Here is a 17806-nt window from a genome sequence, read left to right as displayed (position 1 = left end):
AAGGCATTCCAGTCACCCTGATCAAACTTCCACCGTGGTAACCTAAAAGGAACACACGGGCTCCCACTGTGTAACAAGGTTATCACAGGGAAGAGATGATCACTTCCGTATGGATTCTCCTCCACTTCCCAAGTGAGTGAAGGGAGTAGAGAAGGGGAGCAGATAGAGAGATCAATGGCAGAAAAAGTACGGGTAGGCATGTGGAAGAAGGTGTTTGTTCCAGTATTTAGAAGGGAAAGGTCATTGTCATTCAGCATACACTCTATGACTCATCCCCTTCCGTTGATGTTAGCACTACCCCCAAATCCCCAAAAAGTAAGAAAGGGGGAAGCAACTGCGTTACAAGATCATCAAGGTCTTCCTGGGAGATGTCAGTCCCAGGTGGCAAATAAATAGAGCAGACCGTTAATAAAAATGAGTCTGCTGACGAGGCTACTAGTGACGGTCGTGTTCAAAGCCGCTAAGTGGATTTTTCTTATTTATTGATTTGAAATTATTGTTTTTCTAAAACTTTTGATTTAAATTTAGTAGTATAACATTATTTTGTGATTTTTTGATTAATTTGGTGTATTTATTCTTTACTCGGCCTTGTAAAAGTATCGGTAAGGGTTTCCACGTGTTCGTAACTACCGTTACCGTTAGTAACTTTCCCGCCATTGTGATACCGTACTAGATATACCGTAGGTTATATACCGTACTAGATAGCGTTAGTTGAACTTCGTTAGCAGTTAAATTGTACGTTTAAATAAATACATATAACGACTTAGATTACAAACACGTAATATAATTAATAACATAACATAATTAATTAATAAATTAATAGAATCATGACTCAGACCAGAGCAGCAAAGCAAAAGGCTCAAGCTAATGGAAGTGCTGTGGCTCAGAGCAGAACTGAGGGGGGCAGTTGTCCTCTGACTCACAGCCTTATAAAATGCAGTGTTTGCTTGATGTTTGCAGAGAAATCGGGTACAGGACATGACACTGCCAAGGGGGATGTCTTTGTGTGTGCGCGATGCAAGGAGTGTATCGATATCAGGCAACAACTCGGCGTTCTTGTGGGCCTATATGAGAGCTTAAAGGACAGGGTGGATGCCCTCGAAGAAACTAAATTGAGGGGCCCATCAAGCTCTCAGCTGCCCACATCAACGCCAGAGCTTGCACTTGGGCATCCCGTGACACAGAGACAACCCCTAAGGCAGAATGCGCTGGTCCCGAAGGAACTAGTAGTTGTTGGTGACTCTATTGTCAGGGAAACGGGGAACATGCTTTGTAAAAAAGATAGGTGGAACAGGACCAGGGTATGTCTACCAGGGGCAAAGGTTGATGACGTAGAGCGAATATCATCTTTTAAGGGCACAAAAGGTGATATAGTTGTACACGTTGGCACTAATAATATTAAGAGTAGGAGACCGGCAGAATTACTTAACAAGTACAGGTCACTGTTGAACAAAAGCCGAGAATTAGGGTTGAATTTGAAAGTGTCTGCAATTCTGCCCAGACACGATAGGAGGGAGTATATGATGAGAGCCTTGTCGATCAATTCGGCCCTGGAAAGATTGTGCAAGGCTCAAGGGGTAGAATTTTTTTCAGCCTGGACTGTACTTGTTAACAGGAGAGATTGCTTCTACAGGGATGGGATACACTTAAATAGAAACGGTGCAAGAATATTTGCTGATGCTATCGAGGCAGTGTTAGGTGGGTCGGAAAACTGCTAGCTTGGGGGGAGACAAAGACCAATAGATTGACAGTAGCCACTGGCAGAGGTGAAAGAGATTCTTGCACTGCTTCTATTAGAATGAGCAGAAGCCTGGAAAACAAGATGCATGGTATTTCAGAGACTGCTGGGAGCCATTGCGGTACAAGTAAACACATGGGTTGTGTTAGGGTAGCTAAGAATAGAAACAGGTGCAGGTATACTTGCGTGTACACCAATGCTAGGAGTTTAGTAAATAAATTTGATGAATTTGAGGTATTGCTCAAAACATCAAAGGCAGATATTGTTGGGATATCAGAGACGTGGTGTCACACAGATATAAGGGATGCAGAACTGCAATTTGGGGAGTACAACGTCTACAGAAAGGATAGACAGGATAGGAAGGGAGGAGGGGTTATGTTATTAGTTAAGAAACACATAAAAACCAAGGAAGTGAAGCCAGTCGACATCGCTGGACAGTGCAGTGTGGAGTCAGTTTGGTGTGACATAAACATTGGGAGATCAAAATTGAGAGTAGGAGTGTGCTATAGGCCTAATGACTCTGATGAGTATAATAAGGAACTGTACAGGGAAATAGAGTGGGCCAGTAAATCAGAGTGTCTTATTAATGGGAGATTTTAATTTCCCAGATATTGACTGGAATTTGGGGGCTGGTTACTCACACACTAGCAGGACTTTTGTGGATTTATTGGATGATTGTTTTCTACATCAGCATGTTCGGGAGGCAACTAGAGGGAGTAATACTCTTGATTTGATTATCAGCAGTGATTCTTCATGCATTAAGAATCTGCAGATAAATGAACCACTAGGTGGCAGTGATCACAGTGTGCTGAAGTGGGATTTACTCAAAGAGGTAACTACCATTAGGGGTAAATAAAGGGAAGGGTTATTGCTTCCGTAAAGGCGACTACGATGGACTGAGACAGTATTTAAATTCTATACAGTGGGACCAACTGATCATGTTACCAACAGCAAATTCAAAATGGGAAGCATTCAAAGACCTTATCTTGGAAGCTACTAGGCTTTACATACCATCTAAGAAATATTGTTCAAGGTTTAGGCCAAAATGGATGTCAGATGAACTAATGAGGCATATGGCAGAGAAGAAAAATGCATGGGATACATACAAATTAACACATGACACAGAAGCCTATGATAGATACAAGTTGATATGCAACCAAGTTACAAAGGAGGTTAGGCAGGCGAAGGCAGATTACGAGAAATCCTTGGCAAGGGATGCAAAGAAAAACAGCAAAGAGTTCTTTACTTATGTATACTCTAGAAGGAAGGGGAGGAATCAGATTGGTCCACTTGATATTGATGGGTCAATTGTTGATGATCCTGCTCAGGTAGCTAACAAACTAAATGAATATTTTGCATCGACATTCATACATGAGGAGTTATTCAGCGAGGGGAATGCCAGAGGTGTACTCAACTCTAGCAGTAAGCTACAGAATCTTGAAATAACTGGGAGTAAAGTGGAGGAGAAACTGTTGAAGATAAACACAAGGAAGGCACCCGGGGTGGATGGGATCTATCCAGTTATATTAAAGGAGGCAGCAAAGGAAGTAAGCAAACCCTTAGCCATAATTATGAGGGCTTCCTTGGACTCAGGGGAGGTACCCATAGACTGGAAATGTGCAAATGTGACCCCAATTCACAAAGGAGGAGCAAAGGCTGACACAAGTAATTATAGACCTGTGAGCTTAACTTCTGTTCCAGGAAAATTAATGGAGGCACTGGTTAAAGAAGCACTGCAGGATCATTTAGACAAGACTTCAGTTATAGCTCAGACACAGCATGGTTTTGTTAAGGGGAAGTCTTGCCTGACCAACTTGATTGGATACTATGATGCAGTCACAAAAGAACTGGATGCAGGGAATAACTTTGATATTATATACTTGGATCTTAGAAAGGCTTTTGATACTGTTGCACATGGAAGACTGCTACACAAATTGGAGCAGTGTGACATTGGAGGCAAATTGCTGCTATGGATAAAGGGGTGGTTGAGGGGGAGAAGACAGAGAGTGGTAATCAATGGACACTGCTCATCGTGGACTGATGTTATTAGTGGAGTCCCTCAGGGCTCAGTGTTGGGTCCATTATTGTTTTCTGTATTTATAAATGATATTGATGATGGTATATCGGGCTTAATGTCCAAGTTTGCAGACGATACAAAGGTTGGCAGGGTTGTCAAGGACACTACTGACACTATGCTGCTGCAACAGGAACTGGAAAGGTTGAGCAGATGGGCTGAGAGGTGGCAAATGAAGTTTAACATTGATAAATGTAAAGTACTACACATGGGAAACAGCAACCCCAGAGCAACGTATCAACTCTGTGGTACTACACTGACAGTGGTAGAGAATGAAAGGGACTTGGGGGTGGTTGTGCAGGCAGATATGAAGTTCTCTGAGCAGTGCAGACGGGCTGCAAGAGTAGCTCATGGAGTATTGTCAATGATATACAGGAATTTTTCCAGCAGGGATAAGGAGGTGATTATTCCATTGTATAAGGCGATGGTCAGGCCACACCTAGAGTACTGTATACAGGTCTGGAGACCTCATTTCAAGAAGGATGTAGAGCTACTGGAACGAGTACAGAGAAGGGCAACAAGATTAGTGAATGGAACAAAGGGGTGCTCTTACGAAGAAAGGCTTAAGTTTTGCAAATTACAGTGTCTGGAGACTAGGCACCAGCGAGGTGATCTGATAGAGGTGTATAAAGCCTTGAATGGTTTAAGCATGCTCAATGCTGATGGGATTCTTCCTCTAGCCCAGAAAAATCACCTGAGAGGGCATAAATTCAAATTGAGGAAAGACAGATGTAGGATAGACGTGCGGAAATTTGCCTTTAGCCAGCGGTGGTTAGTTGGTGGAACAGACTTCCATCCCTTGTGGTGGAGGTTGATAGCCTAAATAAGTTTAAGGCTCAGCTGGACAGGTATTTTGAACGAACAGAGGGGTGAAGTGGAAGTGGGTTTTTTTTTTTTTTTTTTTTTGGCTGATGCTGCATAAGCTTGCTTTCTTGCATCAAATGCCTCTACTAATGCTAATGCTAAAATCCCACTGTAAGGCGAATTGCAACAGCTTCTATGCTAGTTGTAATTAGCAAGGGCTGAACTGGCGTCTGGTTTCCCACAAGGATAGCCACTCCTGCATGAGCAGGACCATCCGCAATTAGCATTAGCATTAGTAGGGGCATTTGATGCAAGAAAGCAAGCTTATGCAGCATCAGCTTGCATAAGCTCGTGAGTGGAACGCCAGGGCTACCCAGACACTATACCCGCACCGCCGCCAGCCTGAATCCTGTCCCTCGGACCATGAGGGTAGGGGCGTGGCATTGAAACAGTTGACCCTCGCAGGCAAGCCTACTAACCGATTGATCCTAGCCGGGCCTTCCAGGACCACCCGTCTTGTCGAAGCAGGGGCCAAAGTGGTGTATTGAAGCTGGGCCCCTCAAGCACCAGGATCCCCCTTTCCGAATTTCCACGGGTCGCAGCGCACGGCAAACACGCCGGATTCCATTGATGTAAGCCTGGAACCTGGGCTGTGGGCGTTGGATTCCAATGATGCTACTCTGGAAGTCCAGCAGCGTCACTGGGAAGTCCCCTCACCACGTACAGGTGCCCACGTCAGGGGGAGATAAACAGGTTTTATGCATATCTGACTCACTTCCTCATTCGAAATTATGGTATAAGCTGGAACATGTTAGGATTACTGGAAATATTATAAGACAGATTGCAGGATAGAAGGCACAGGGCCGTGATTAATGGATATTCTTCACATTGGCGTAACTTCAGAAGTGAGGTCCTCCAGGATCGCATTTTGGACCACTATTGTTTGTTTGTTTGTTATTTGGTTTTTAGGAGCATTAGCAACTAAGGCCATATTGCTCCGGGATATGCGGTGGTCATTCTTTGACCTTTCCGCATCCTCCGTATTTGGTGGTGACGGGCTCGAACCCCGGTCTAATCAAGAAGCGTGTGCTATGCACTGCTGCTCCTTCCCACCTGGCTACGGAGGCGCCGGACCACTATTGATTCTGAGTTTCAAAAACATCAACAAAGGGATAAAGGATATGATGTCAAAATTTGCACACAACGTAAAGACTAGGAAAGTCGTTAATAATCATTAAGTAGTAGTTCATGATGACATGAACAGGCATCGAGAATGGTCAGAAAAGTGGTGGCTATATTTTAATGCAGCAAAATGCAATGTTTTATATTTGGGGAATAGCAATCCCAAAATAAGTTATGCACTTTGTGGGGTTGAATTCAAAGCAACGGAGGAAGAAATGGATCTGGGAATTATGATACTGGTGGCTATGAAGTTTTTGCAGCAGTGTAAACTAGTGGCCAGGAAAGTCCATGGGGTCATGCTGATGTTGAACAATAGCCAGTAGCAATAATTCCACAGTACAAGGCAAATAAAAGACTGCATTTCTTTTTTATATATATATTTTACCTCTAAAATAAAAATACATAAAAAAGATATATATTTTAGATGAGGTCTCCAAGTATGGAAGCATCAACTTAAAAAAAAAAAAAACATTTAGCTTCTACAAATGGTCCAAAAGGCAACTTGTATTATGAGATCAAAAAAAAGATGACCACATGAGAAAAGACTTCGACTGGGTATGCTACTGAACTTGCCAACCAGGCACTTTACAGGAGACCTCATTGAGGTTTATAAGGCTCTGAGAAGTTAGCAAAATGAATTAAGGCAGAATTTACACTATTATGAAGAATTCCTGAAATAGGAGCCACAAATTCAAATTTTCACAAGCCTTTATACCATTGCTATAAGGATTGTTAATATGCCAAGCAGCATAACTTGGGATAATTTTTATATTTCAAACCTTCTTATTCATTTGTCAGTCCTCCTGCCAAAGATCACCATACATCAATTCTTTCTTCTGTATAGCTCCAGTAGGATCTACCGCCGAAATTGCAGAACCGAAGGCAAAATCATTTACTGCTTCACCTTTATCAACACAAAGAAGTATTGGAAACTTATCCACTAGAATTTCAAATTTGAAAATGATGCACTGCCAAATGGTCAAATTCCTTCTTATTTCAGTATTTTTCAATGGGAACTTGCTGGATGGCTGCATGGAACCATCTGGTCACATGCAGCCATAATGTACTTCCTCACTGAACAAAAGAAAAGAATCTTTTCCTGTTTTAGACACTGCCATGACTCTGGCTGTCTTAATGCCTATAACTTAGTCAGAATCATATTTAGTCTGAACCTTAGTCTCTGTAGCAATCAATTTCCAAAGTGGAAGTGGGATATTTAAAAGCTGTTGGTATAATAAATTTTAACATAACATTCTTCAACATATCTAGGAGTAATGACCTGTACATGGATGTGTGGTACGTAGGATCAAAGAGTTATGTTCAGATTTATGTTGGCATAACTTTTTAAAGAAACAAGCCAACTGCTTTATTCAAGACAGAAGATAGAAATATGAAGAGACTTTCAGCACAAGCAAGGATAACGTACCCATCATTTATAAAAAGTGTTGGGTGAAAAAGTTTGAATAACCCATAATATGTAACTGAACAAAATGAAAAAAAAATCTGATTCTTTTATAACACATTTTGTTCTCCTTAGGAACATCTGATGAATTACTCAGGATTATGTGTATTAAGCCTATAGAGAGTAACTTTGTGAGCAATCTCAACGGTCATTCGCCTATCATTTTGCATGAGTTTCTTCATTTCTTGACTTTTCGGTCATTGTGTCATCCACTGTAAGGTTCACCCCTTCCAGTGTTTCCTGTCTGTTTTTAAACCAATTAAGCCACTCATAAACTGCTGCTTTCTTCAAAAAAATCATCTCCATACACTTTCTGTAATGCTTTCGGCATCTCTGTAGCACTTTTCCGAAGTTTAAAGAACTTGATGTTTGCACACTGTTCAAACTGCGGCATTCCACAATCAATCAGCTTGAGTGTAACACATGAGTGAAGTGGTTGAGCCAGTTCCCACTAGGCATGTTTCTGCACGAAGGTCAATGTAAATGCCCCATAAAACCTTATGCCATATTGCAAACCATTAAAATATCATCATGCAATTCCAGGAAGTTTTTGAATGTATCAAAGTTTTATGGGGTATTTTCCTTCAACATAAAGTTATCATCTTCAATTAATTTTTCCAAAATTTTTTGGAAAATTGCTTTCTGCTTCATTACCCGAAGATTCTTCAATTATTTTAACATTATTCAAATTATTAAACTTTTAAAATTTATCAAATTAATGAGCACTTGCGCTAAAATACTGAACATTCATTTTTAGTTACCTCTTTATACAAACGTTGGCTTTTTTTGTAAAACAGACATCAAAGCATATAATTTTAATTGTTAGGCTCAATCTACAATAACCTCTCCACCTTTTCAAGACACACACTTACTGGTGCTGCACTTTTAAAAATGTTTTTCATTTTTTTTTTCCAAATTTGCCCAAATGATATGTACAAGTACCTCAGAAGATTTTTTTTTTTTTTTTTTTTTATGAGAACCCCAAACACGAGAGGTATTATAACCTATAGTACTTAGTACCGTGCTTGGGATGGAGGTTGAGAAGACGAAAGAAGATATTTGTTGATATTGGACTTGAACTTCTGTAGATTGTAATTTTCAGGAAATACGTATGAAGGAAGGTTGTTCCAGAAAACGACAGTTGAATGAATAAATGAGGAAGATGAAAAGTTGGTTCTGTGGGTTTGAAGTTGGACAGTAAATGGATGTTGGCTGGTGGCGGCACGTGTTCGGACTGTTTTGAAACAGACAGCGGGAATTATAGAAGCCAATTCAGAAGAACAGTGCCCATGGAAGTATCTGTAGAAGAGGCATGCAGCAGAAACAGTGCGTCTATGAGAAAGCGAGTGGAGAGACTCTGTTAGAGATGAATCATTAATTAACCTAACTGCCCTCTTCTGAATGGAATCAAGAAGCCTGAGAGAGGTTTTGGGGGCACCACCCCAGATGTGGGAACAATATTCCATGGCAGGGCGGATTTGCGATTTATACAGAGTGAGCAGCTGTTTGGGAGAAACGTAACGCCGAGAGCTAAAGAGAAAACAAAGTTTTTTAGATGCAGAGGAAGCAATATTTCTAATGTGCTTGTGCCAAGAGAGATTAGAAGTCAGGGTAATCCCCAAAAGAGATATATCATTTTGCCTAGAAATCGGAGTGTCACTAAAGATAAGCATAGGAGCAGAAGAATCCTTTTTGCGAGATATAAGACACGATTGAGTTTTAGAAGGGTTGAAATCAACTAAGTTGTCTTTGCCCCACTGGAGAATTACCTGAAGATCGGCATTTAAGGAATTGGCAGCAGATTTTCGAGAACTTGAAGCTGATTGAGCTGGACAAGGTTTCTCAAAATGGAAAGTTGAATGCAATGTGCTATCATCGGCAAAACTATGGATGGGATTTCCAGTCAATGGAAGAAGGTCATTGATATACAAGAGGAAAAGAGTGGGGGAAAGAACTGAACCTTGGGGGACACCGGCATTAGTGGAGAAGTTAGAAGACAGAGAGCCATCTACCATCACCCTCAGTGAGCGATCAGAGAGAAAACTGGATAACCAATTACTAAAAACAGTTGGCAAACCATAAAATGGAAGCTTGTTTAGAAGACCTTTATGCCAAACACGATCAAAAGCCTTTGAGATGTCAAGAGCAACTACTTGTGTTTCACCGAACCTTTCCATTGAATTAGTCCATAAATGGGTAACATAAGCCAGAATATCACCAGTGGATCGACACTGACGGAATCCATACTGGCGATCGTTGATCAGACGGAAGGTTTCTAGGTAGTTTAAGAGTTGGCGGTTAATTCATTTCTCCATTACTTTGGAAAGTGTAGAAGTAATTGCAATGGGACGATATTTGGATGGGAGGGATTTGTCACCCTTTTTAGGAACTGGCTGGATATGAGCAAATTTCCAAGCAGAAGGAAAAACACCTTTGGAATAAGAAAGTGAAAAAAGGCGGCAAAGAATAGGAGTAAGTTCAGGAGCACAGGTTTTGAGAACAAGTGGAGAAATACCATCAGGACCTGGAGCTTTCTTAGCATCAAGATTCATCAAAATCCTTCTGATATCCTTTTGACGGAAGACCACAGGAGGCATTGAATGGAGCGCGTTAGGAATGGTGGGAGGTGTTTTATCAAGATCATTAATACATGAGCTCGAAGAAAAATGGGATGCTAGCAGGTCAGCTTTATCCTTGGCTGAAGTGACAACAGAACCATCTGGTTTGGACAGAGGTGGGAGCAGAGATGGGCAAAAGTTGCGGCCAATAGCTTTGGCAAGAGACCAAACTGAATGCTCAGGCTACCATTAGGGCAAGCAGCAAGTTTTCTACTCTTAGCCTGTTCAAACTCTAGTTTGGACTGATTAATAACTGCTTTACAATTGTTGCGAGCTTTGGTGTAGGCAGAAAATGAAACTGAAGAATTAGAAACAAGCCAATTACGATATGCAACGTTCTTCTCTTGGACAGCCTTAGCACATTTATTGGAAAACCAAGGTTTAGATAAAGGACGAGATTTTAAAGTGGAGTGTGGGATAAAGGATTCCATTCCTGAAAGAATAATTTCACTGACACGATCTGAGCAAATGTTGACATCAGAAGTTTTGAAACAGTAATCAGACCAAGGAAAAGAAGAAAAGAAGTCTCGCAGGTCATCCCATTTTGCATTCTTGTAATGCCAAACAATATGAGGTTGGGAATAGGCATGAGATAAAGGTTCCATTGGAGAAGAGACAATCACCAAGTTGTGATCTGAAGTGCCTAAAGGACCTCTCACTTCAACCTTGTACTTAGAAGGGTTGTTTGTGAGAAAAAGATCAAGCGTATTGGCTGTATGATTAGGATTGTCCGGTATTCTTGTAGGTAAATGAACAATCTGTGCTAGGTCATTAGTAATTGCAAAAGCCTCAGCATCTCGACCTGCTGGGTCGGTGTGACTAGAAAACGAAAGCCAGCTGGAGTTGTGAACGTTAAAATCACCAAGGAAAATTACCTCACTGTTAGGAAAGTTGGACTGGAGAAAGTCAAGTTCCAAAGAGAGGAAGTCAAAGCGCTCCAAGTGATTAGTGGAGTTGGGAGAACGGTAGAGACAACAGATGAATTTTACACAATGAGGTAGAGAGATTTTAAGCCAGAGAAGATCAAAGAGAGGAGATTCCAAATTGCCAAGTCTCTGACAGGGAATATCAGAATGGACATATGCACAAGTACCACCTTTGAGGCGAAAGGAATCATACAGCGAATAATTTGGGCATCTGAGATGAGCAGTAGTTGAATCAACTGATAACTGAGATTCAGTCAGAAAAAGTACATGGGGTTTGGAAGACTGCAAGTGGAAATGGACATCGTTGAGATTAGAAATGAGACCACGTATATTTGTGAAATGAATTAGGAAGTCCTTGGGAGGTTTAGATCTTTTCGCAGATAAGCTTGCTCTATTATTTTGACAATTCATGGTGTATTCAATAGTAAGAAAAAGTGGGTGGGACATGCTGTATGAAGAAATGAAATTTTTGGATATGGCGTACATGTGGTAAGAATATACCCAGATCCTTGACATAACGTGGCCTCGACAATGCTCCCCGCATACACACTACTCAGACTCCCTCCAGTCACTATCTGGCAGAGTAGAAGTAGCAAGATTATACACTAGCTGATCCGGAAGCTTCCTAGAGAGTTACCAATAGGTTCAGTCCGGTGTACTAACTAGCAGCCGGCCTGCGAACACCGTTTTAGAGCTGTACCCTCGAAATGTAAGGAATATTGGATCTCGCCACGACATTCATCATAACCTCAAAAATCATCAATCATACTGCATGATGGAAGAGATAGGGAAGGGTTGGCCGGAACTTACCTCTAGAGACTAAACATGGGTTCCACCACTTCAAGCCTCCAATAAGCAAAGTGGTGGTATTTCACCGGTTGATGAGAGTCATCTACCACCTAGTACTGCCTGGTAACATAGAGGGGCGGCGTTCCTCCATGTGGTGTGGGCACCACACCTCGACCCCTGCTTACGTTGGTTCACACCTGGGTGGTCACCCGCCATGTACTTGTGCATTAAGGTTATACCCAGGATTACTAACAGTCCCACCATCGTGAAGGTGCAAGCAGAGGATTTGGCTGTCATAGACCCTCTGGACTTTGCCGAAATTGGGTCCACTTTGACTTGAGTGTCACCCGAATATCAGTTCCATCAGCGTTTTAGACTCCCAGGTAGCAAGAACAGCTTGTCTGGCATATCTGAGAGAATGTCTGTGACAACCTCAAGGACAATATTCACTAGATACATTTCCTTTTGTGGCCATTCAATCACTATTTCTGCAAGTTTGCTTCAAACTCATAGGGTCTTATAATGGCAGATCCTATGAATGCTTAAAGAAAAGTTCATAGCAGTCAAATGTGTAATTGTGATGCACTATCACAAATATACATTTCTAGGCAATTAGTCTCTCTCTCTCTCTCTCTCTCTCTCTCTCTCTCTCTCTCTCTCTCTCTCTCTCTCTCTGTGTGTGTGTGTGTGTGTGTGTGTGTGTGTGTGTGTGTGTGTGTGTGTGTGCGCGCGCAGCTATAATTTGTTTAGATTTACGAAGATTCTGGAATGCCAACGTGGTATACAAGTTAACACAAACTGTTTACTGTACATTTTTCACATCTCTTTTAAAACGTCTCAACCCTGTTAAATTGGTAAACATCTTTACTTGACTACAGATGTCCAGAATAAATCAGGGTTGTGTATGTTTCTGATTTCTTTATTGTTTTTCTTGTCTTTCCTAAAATTGTCTAAATTTTCCATACACTTTCCACTTTGCATGAAGAATAATTATTTTATTTTAAGACTGATGCTGCCATTCAGATTTTTTCTGAAAATATCAGCCTTGAGAGAAAGTTTTATTAAAGTCCTAACTTTCTCATTCCCCTTATATAGAAGCATTTCCAGTTAAAATTTTACTTGAAATCTGAATTAGTTCAAAGTACAATTTGTCTCAATTTTCAAATATACCACTCTAAAATAAATCCATAACTAAAAATAGCTAATCACTCCATTATTTGCCCTTGACATTATTCTAACTCCTTTCCAAGAAGTAAATAAAGAAACAGCAGTCACAGCGTAGGCTAGATTAGGAAAAGTCAATATATTTCCAAAGTGCAGTGGCTTCTTGTTTCTGAGCATGTTTTTAATTATAAGTCTGTAAGTTCACATAGCTATACTATGTGAACTTACAGACTTACCTCCATGGTCACGATAAGTGCTTTATCGTGACCATGGAGGCTTCACCCATACGAAACAAGCTATACAAAAATATGTAAACCAAACTGCAGTGTGTGACATGCAGGACAAAAGTGACAAAGCTGTGCGACTCAACCAGTGCCCACAGCAATTCAATTCTGTTCAACTCAATCATTCACTCAAATCATAATCATCGCTAAAAGATATCTGTACACTGCACAAAAAAAAAAAAAAAAAGTCTACGATAGTGAGGTATGTTTATGAAGGCCACTGATCTCTCACATTAACTGGAAAATGCTACTGTGTTGGTGCCAGGATTGCAAGACCATGTTGTTTTAAAGCTTCCAGAGTTTTAAATATTATTTCGTATTCCTTGATGGTCAACTCCATTTGCAAATTGTCTATTTCTTCATCAGCATTGTTGGCTTCTTCAAACGCACACTGCTGATCTAAATTAAGGTCTCTATCAGTCATTTCTTCCGTATGCAATTCAAGAAAGTCACGGACATTTGTACTGTCCAGTTCATCTAAATCGAGCCATCTCCCAATGTCTATTATTTCTTCGACAACAGCTTGCGCTCCTAGGGAAAGCTATCAAAATTATTTGCGCAATGAAGCAAAATGTGTTTCCAGACTACACACATATTTCTTCCAGTTAATTCTTCCTAAGCATGAGAAATATTTTCCATTGAATCTTTGATGCTATATATTTTCCAGAAGTAAATTAAAAGAAATTGCATTGTCGCCTGTTGTTTGAGCAATTTCCTCTGCAAAAACTCTTCTTAGGTAGTAGGCTTTAAATGTTGCGATTATTCCTTGGTCCATGGGCTGCAATAAAGATGTGTTTTCTGGTAAAAAAAATGAATTTTATATTCTCGCATAATGTATGAAGTGTAGTTGGATGACCAGGACCATTATCTAAAATCAATAATACTTTAAAAGCAATATTGTTATTCTTGCAATAATTTTCAATAGCTGGGCAATTATAGGTTGAAAACCAACTAGTCTTCAAAGAGCTTTGGTCACCCATGCTTTCTTATTTGAAGGCCAAAATACTAAAAGCAATCACTGATTGTAGCCTCTGAATGAAAGGATTCAATGAACGATAAAGGAGTATTAGTTTCTATTTGAAATCTTCTCCTGCATTGCTTCCCAATAAGTGTTAAATGTTCCTTATCCAATTTATATCCAGGTTGACTTTTTCCTTTTTTGGAAATATAAGTTCTTGAATGCATCCTTTTCCAAAATAATCTAGTTTCATCAACATTAAAACTTGTTGGTCTGTGTATCCACCTTCCTCTACTGTTTTCTTCAAAATATCAGGATATTTAACTGTAGCTTCTTTATCTGCACTGGCAGATTCACCAGTAAATTTAACATTATTCAATTGAATTTGATTTCTAAAACAGCCAAACCAACCATTGCTTGCAATAAAAGTTTCTTCAGTTTCTGCATGAACTCCATTTTCTTTCACTGACATAAAGAGACTCAAAGCTTTTGTTTGAATTGCTGATACCTTTTTGGTTGCAGTCTTCCACCCACACAGATAAGAGACACTCCATTTCTACCATTGTAATGCTCTATTCCTGATGTAGCTGTTTGCAAGCCACAAAAGCTGATGCACCATTACCTTTTTCTTTTATTTCACCTTCATGTTTTATTAATATTACGTACAGTAGATTCATGCATTCCAACATCTCGGCCTATTTTAGAATTGCTATTGCCACGTGCATTCATTTTATTACGTCAAATTTTTGTTCTAATGTAATAACAAGCCTCCTCGTTTTTGTATTATTTGCACTACAAGTAGTCTTCTGCTTGTCCATATTTGCTAGGAGCAGTTTATTAAAATTTAAAATATATTAATATACTACTATACATGTATATAGGATAACAAGCTGCAGTACGTCTTCACATGACAATATCCATATGTGGACTGACCAGTGAGTGTTTGGTTGGTAGTAGTCAGGTGGCAGCAAAGGTGATGGCGTGGAGCACTGCAGTGTGAGTCAGATAACAAGCTGTAGCACATCTTCACACAATAATAGGCAGAGGTGGACTGACAAGTGAGTGTTTGGTGGTGTAATGCGGTGTGAGTCATTGATAACCAACATATACTTTTGCCACAATTTGGAATAAAAACTCATACTATCCGAATTTTGACTTTTATTAAATCAGGTCTGGTATCATTTTATAATTCATACTAAATTGAATTTCGTACTATCCAAATTCGTACTAATCAAGGCTTCGCTGTAATATAATAAGTTCCAATTTATGCTTTCCAGCAGTGATAGAAACATGTACATATGAAGGAAACCACTTAGGTCAGTGGAAGCTACTGCAGATCAAGCAGGTACATTCAGAGATGTTGTGCTTACCCTCCTACAGAATTATTTTCAGGATGACAATACAAGTATCTACTCCTCTACATGTGACAGTGACATATGTGGAAGAGTAGTGCAAGGAAGACTTCATTTACAAGTCTTTGCTAGGCCAGTCTCTGGATCACAATCCCACCAAGTATCTATGGGTATATTCATCAGCACAATCCTCTTCCCACATCACTCCAGCAATTGAAGACAGTTTAGTTACATGAAGGGTCTAACATGCCTCATTTTACTTTTCAAACCTTGTTGACTCCATTGCATGTTACACTGAACTGGCACTGTTAGACTGCCAGTGATTTTTGGCAGTCTACTAAATCACTTGTTCCTTATAAAATAGCCAGGTAGTGTACACAATGATAAATAGCTGCCAAGTGGATTAGCCTTACACATACCATGATGCGCTGTGATTAATATGGCATTTCCTATATACTGACACTGAAAACCAAGTTTTACATCATGTCTGAAATTTAGTTTTTCCTATAAAATGTGGAAAAACAGTATTTTTTTTTTATTTGTTTGTTTTAAGTCCATATTTAAAATTTATTATTTTCTTTTTCATTTAGTGAAACTAGGATTTTTGATATGGCAAATTAAATCTATGAGGCTTCACCATGTGAATGTGTTTCATTTCAAAATAATGATCTTTTGCTGTACAAAAAAAAAAAAAAGAAAAAAAAAACCAAGAAACATGGAAATAACAAAGGATTCTCCCTCTGTCTGTCTGTCTGTCTGTCTGTCTGTCTGTCTGTCTCTCTCTCTCTCTCTCTCTCTCTCTCTCCTTTTTTTATCTGTATAGTTGAACAAAGCTGAAACCAACCACTGAAATACTCAGACTGAAAGAAAAAAAGAAAGAAAGAAGTGTGTCTGGGTTGTCAACTTTACTGTTATTGTTGTTTGTTATTTGGTTTTCTAGGAGCATTAGCGACTAAGGCCATATTGCTCCGGGGATATGCTGTGGTCATTCCCTGACCTTTCTGCATTTCTGCATCCTTCATATTTGGTGGACACAGGCTCGAACCCCTGTCTAAACAAGAAGCCTGTGCTACGCACCGCTGCTCCTGCCCACCTGGCTACGGAGTAAATAATTATATGAAGAAAGTACAATACATTTACTGTATAACAAAAAAAAAAAAAAAAAAAAGTTATGTAGTAGCTGACCTTTCTGTATGAAAATTAAAATACATAACTACAAAGAACAGCTAATAAACATACCTGTTATTTCACATTTTGTAAGGCATGTTTTTAAAATATTTCTCTTCAAAAAAATAAAAAACACACATTGTCTAGTAAATACTAAGAATATAAAACAGAATAATTTCTGATGTCAAAGAAATCAACCAACCTCGCATCCATTTCCTGGTTGTGGTCCCTCCCAACCAGGAGGTGGTCCTCCATATTTTCTCTGTCCAGTTGTTACATCTAATGTGTATCCTGTTCTCTCCAAAATGCCCTAAATTGAATGAATAAATGTAAAGATTTTACACAGAAAATAAAACATACTGTACAAATGAATTAACACACCTTGTGTGATCGAATCTATAACCAAGTGGTTGAAAATACAGAAGATTCGCATTCCACTACAAACACCTGGTTGGAATATGCATCAAAACATAATATTATCTTTATCTAAGAATAAAAAGCAAAATATTTATTTGTACTTTTTTTTTTAAATTAAATATTGCTATAAGATAATTCCTGATGATTATCAAAGGGCAGAGATGTGATTAGAAAAATGAAATGCCTAGAAAAATAATTTAACAAATGAAAAATATCTACACAGTAAATGAAATGTATAGAATTCTATTAAATCTCTATAGTCAGAAATGTCCTCAAGGAAATGACAAATAAGGAATTGCTATGTTTGAAACCTCAGACTGCAAATATAGTAATATGGGATGGAAAGAAGAAGCAGAGTACAGGAATTTTCTAGTAATACTGTAGATGATATCAGTAATAAGATGGAAACTGTGATAGTGTCCAACCAACTTACTCTTTATTCCTTGCAAATGAAAGTCTTCTGTGAGATTAAGCATGACATCATTCTCGTGCTCACAGATTTTTTGGAATATATCATGCTCGAAGAACATGGATAAATATGAAAACACAAACATTTTAATATGAAGGAAAAGTGAAGGAACCAAGCAACAGCAATAATCTGAAACCACATTCAAAGGATCCAGAGGCCTTGGCTTATAAGCATATAAACTCTGGTATTGCTTTAAATATGTTTCATTTGTCATGATTAACAAACATTTGAAGTACGGGAATTTTTTTTATGGGATATCACCTCCATTGGTGGGGTCTACAATGTGGTAAATAAAAGCCATTTTGGGAAACAAGAGATAAGAGAGAAAGAGATAATGGTATCCTATAAATCTGAATGCAAAAAACTGATATGAGAGTAAATTTAGAATCAACAACTGCAAAA

General features: G+C 39.3%; 1 protein-coding gene across 11 annotated transcripts in view; it reads right to left on the bottom strand.

The window, feature by feature from the left end:
* The window catches only part of Syp (synaptotagmin binding cytoplasmic RNA interacting protein), a 499733-nt gene that overhangs the window by 267345 nt on the left and 214582 nt on the right, over window positions 1-17806 (bottom strand). For all 11 annotated transcript variants that reach the window (XM_090375502.1, XM_090375528.1, XM_090375520.1 and 8 more), the window contains one exon: window positions 16721-16828. In XM_090375502.1, coding sequence (XP_090231628.1) covers window positions 16721-16828 — 108 coding nt within the window. The remainder of the gene's footprint in view (window positions 1-16720; window positions 16829-17806) is intronic.

The sequence above is a fragment of the Mastigoproctus giganteus genome, chromosome 1, assembly GCF_048544385.1.
Source record: "Mastigoproctus giganteus isolate SK-2022 chromosome 1, ASM4854438v1, whole genome shotgun sequence".
Classification (NCBI taxonomy): Eukaryota; Metazoa; Arthropoda; class Arachnida; order Uropygi; family Thelyphonidae; genus Mastigoproctus; species Mastigoproctus giganteus.
Note: the sequence above shows the minus strand (reverse complement) of the source record. Positions and strands in the feature narration are given on the sequence as shown.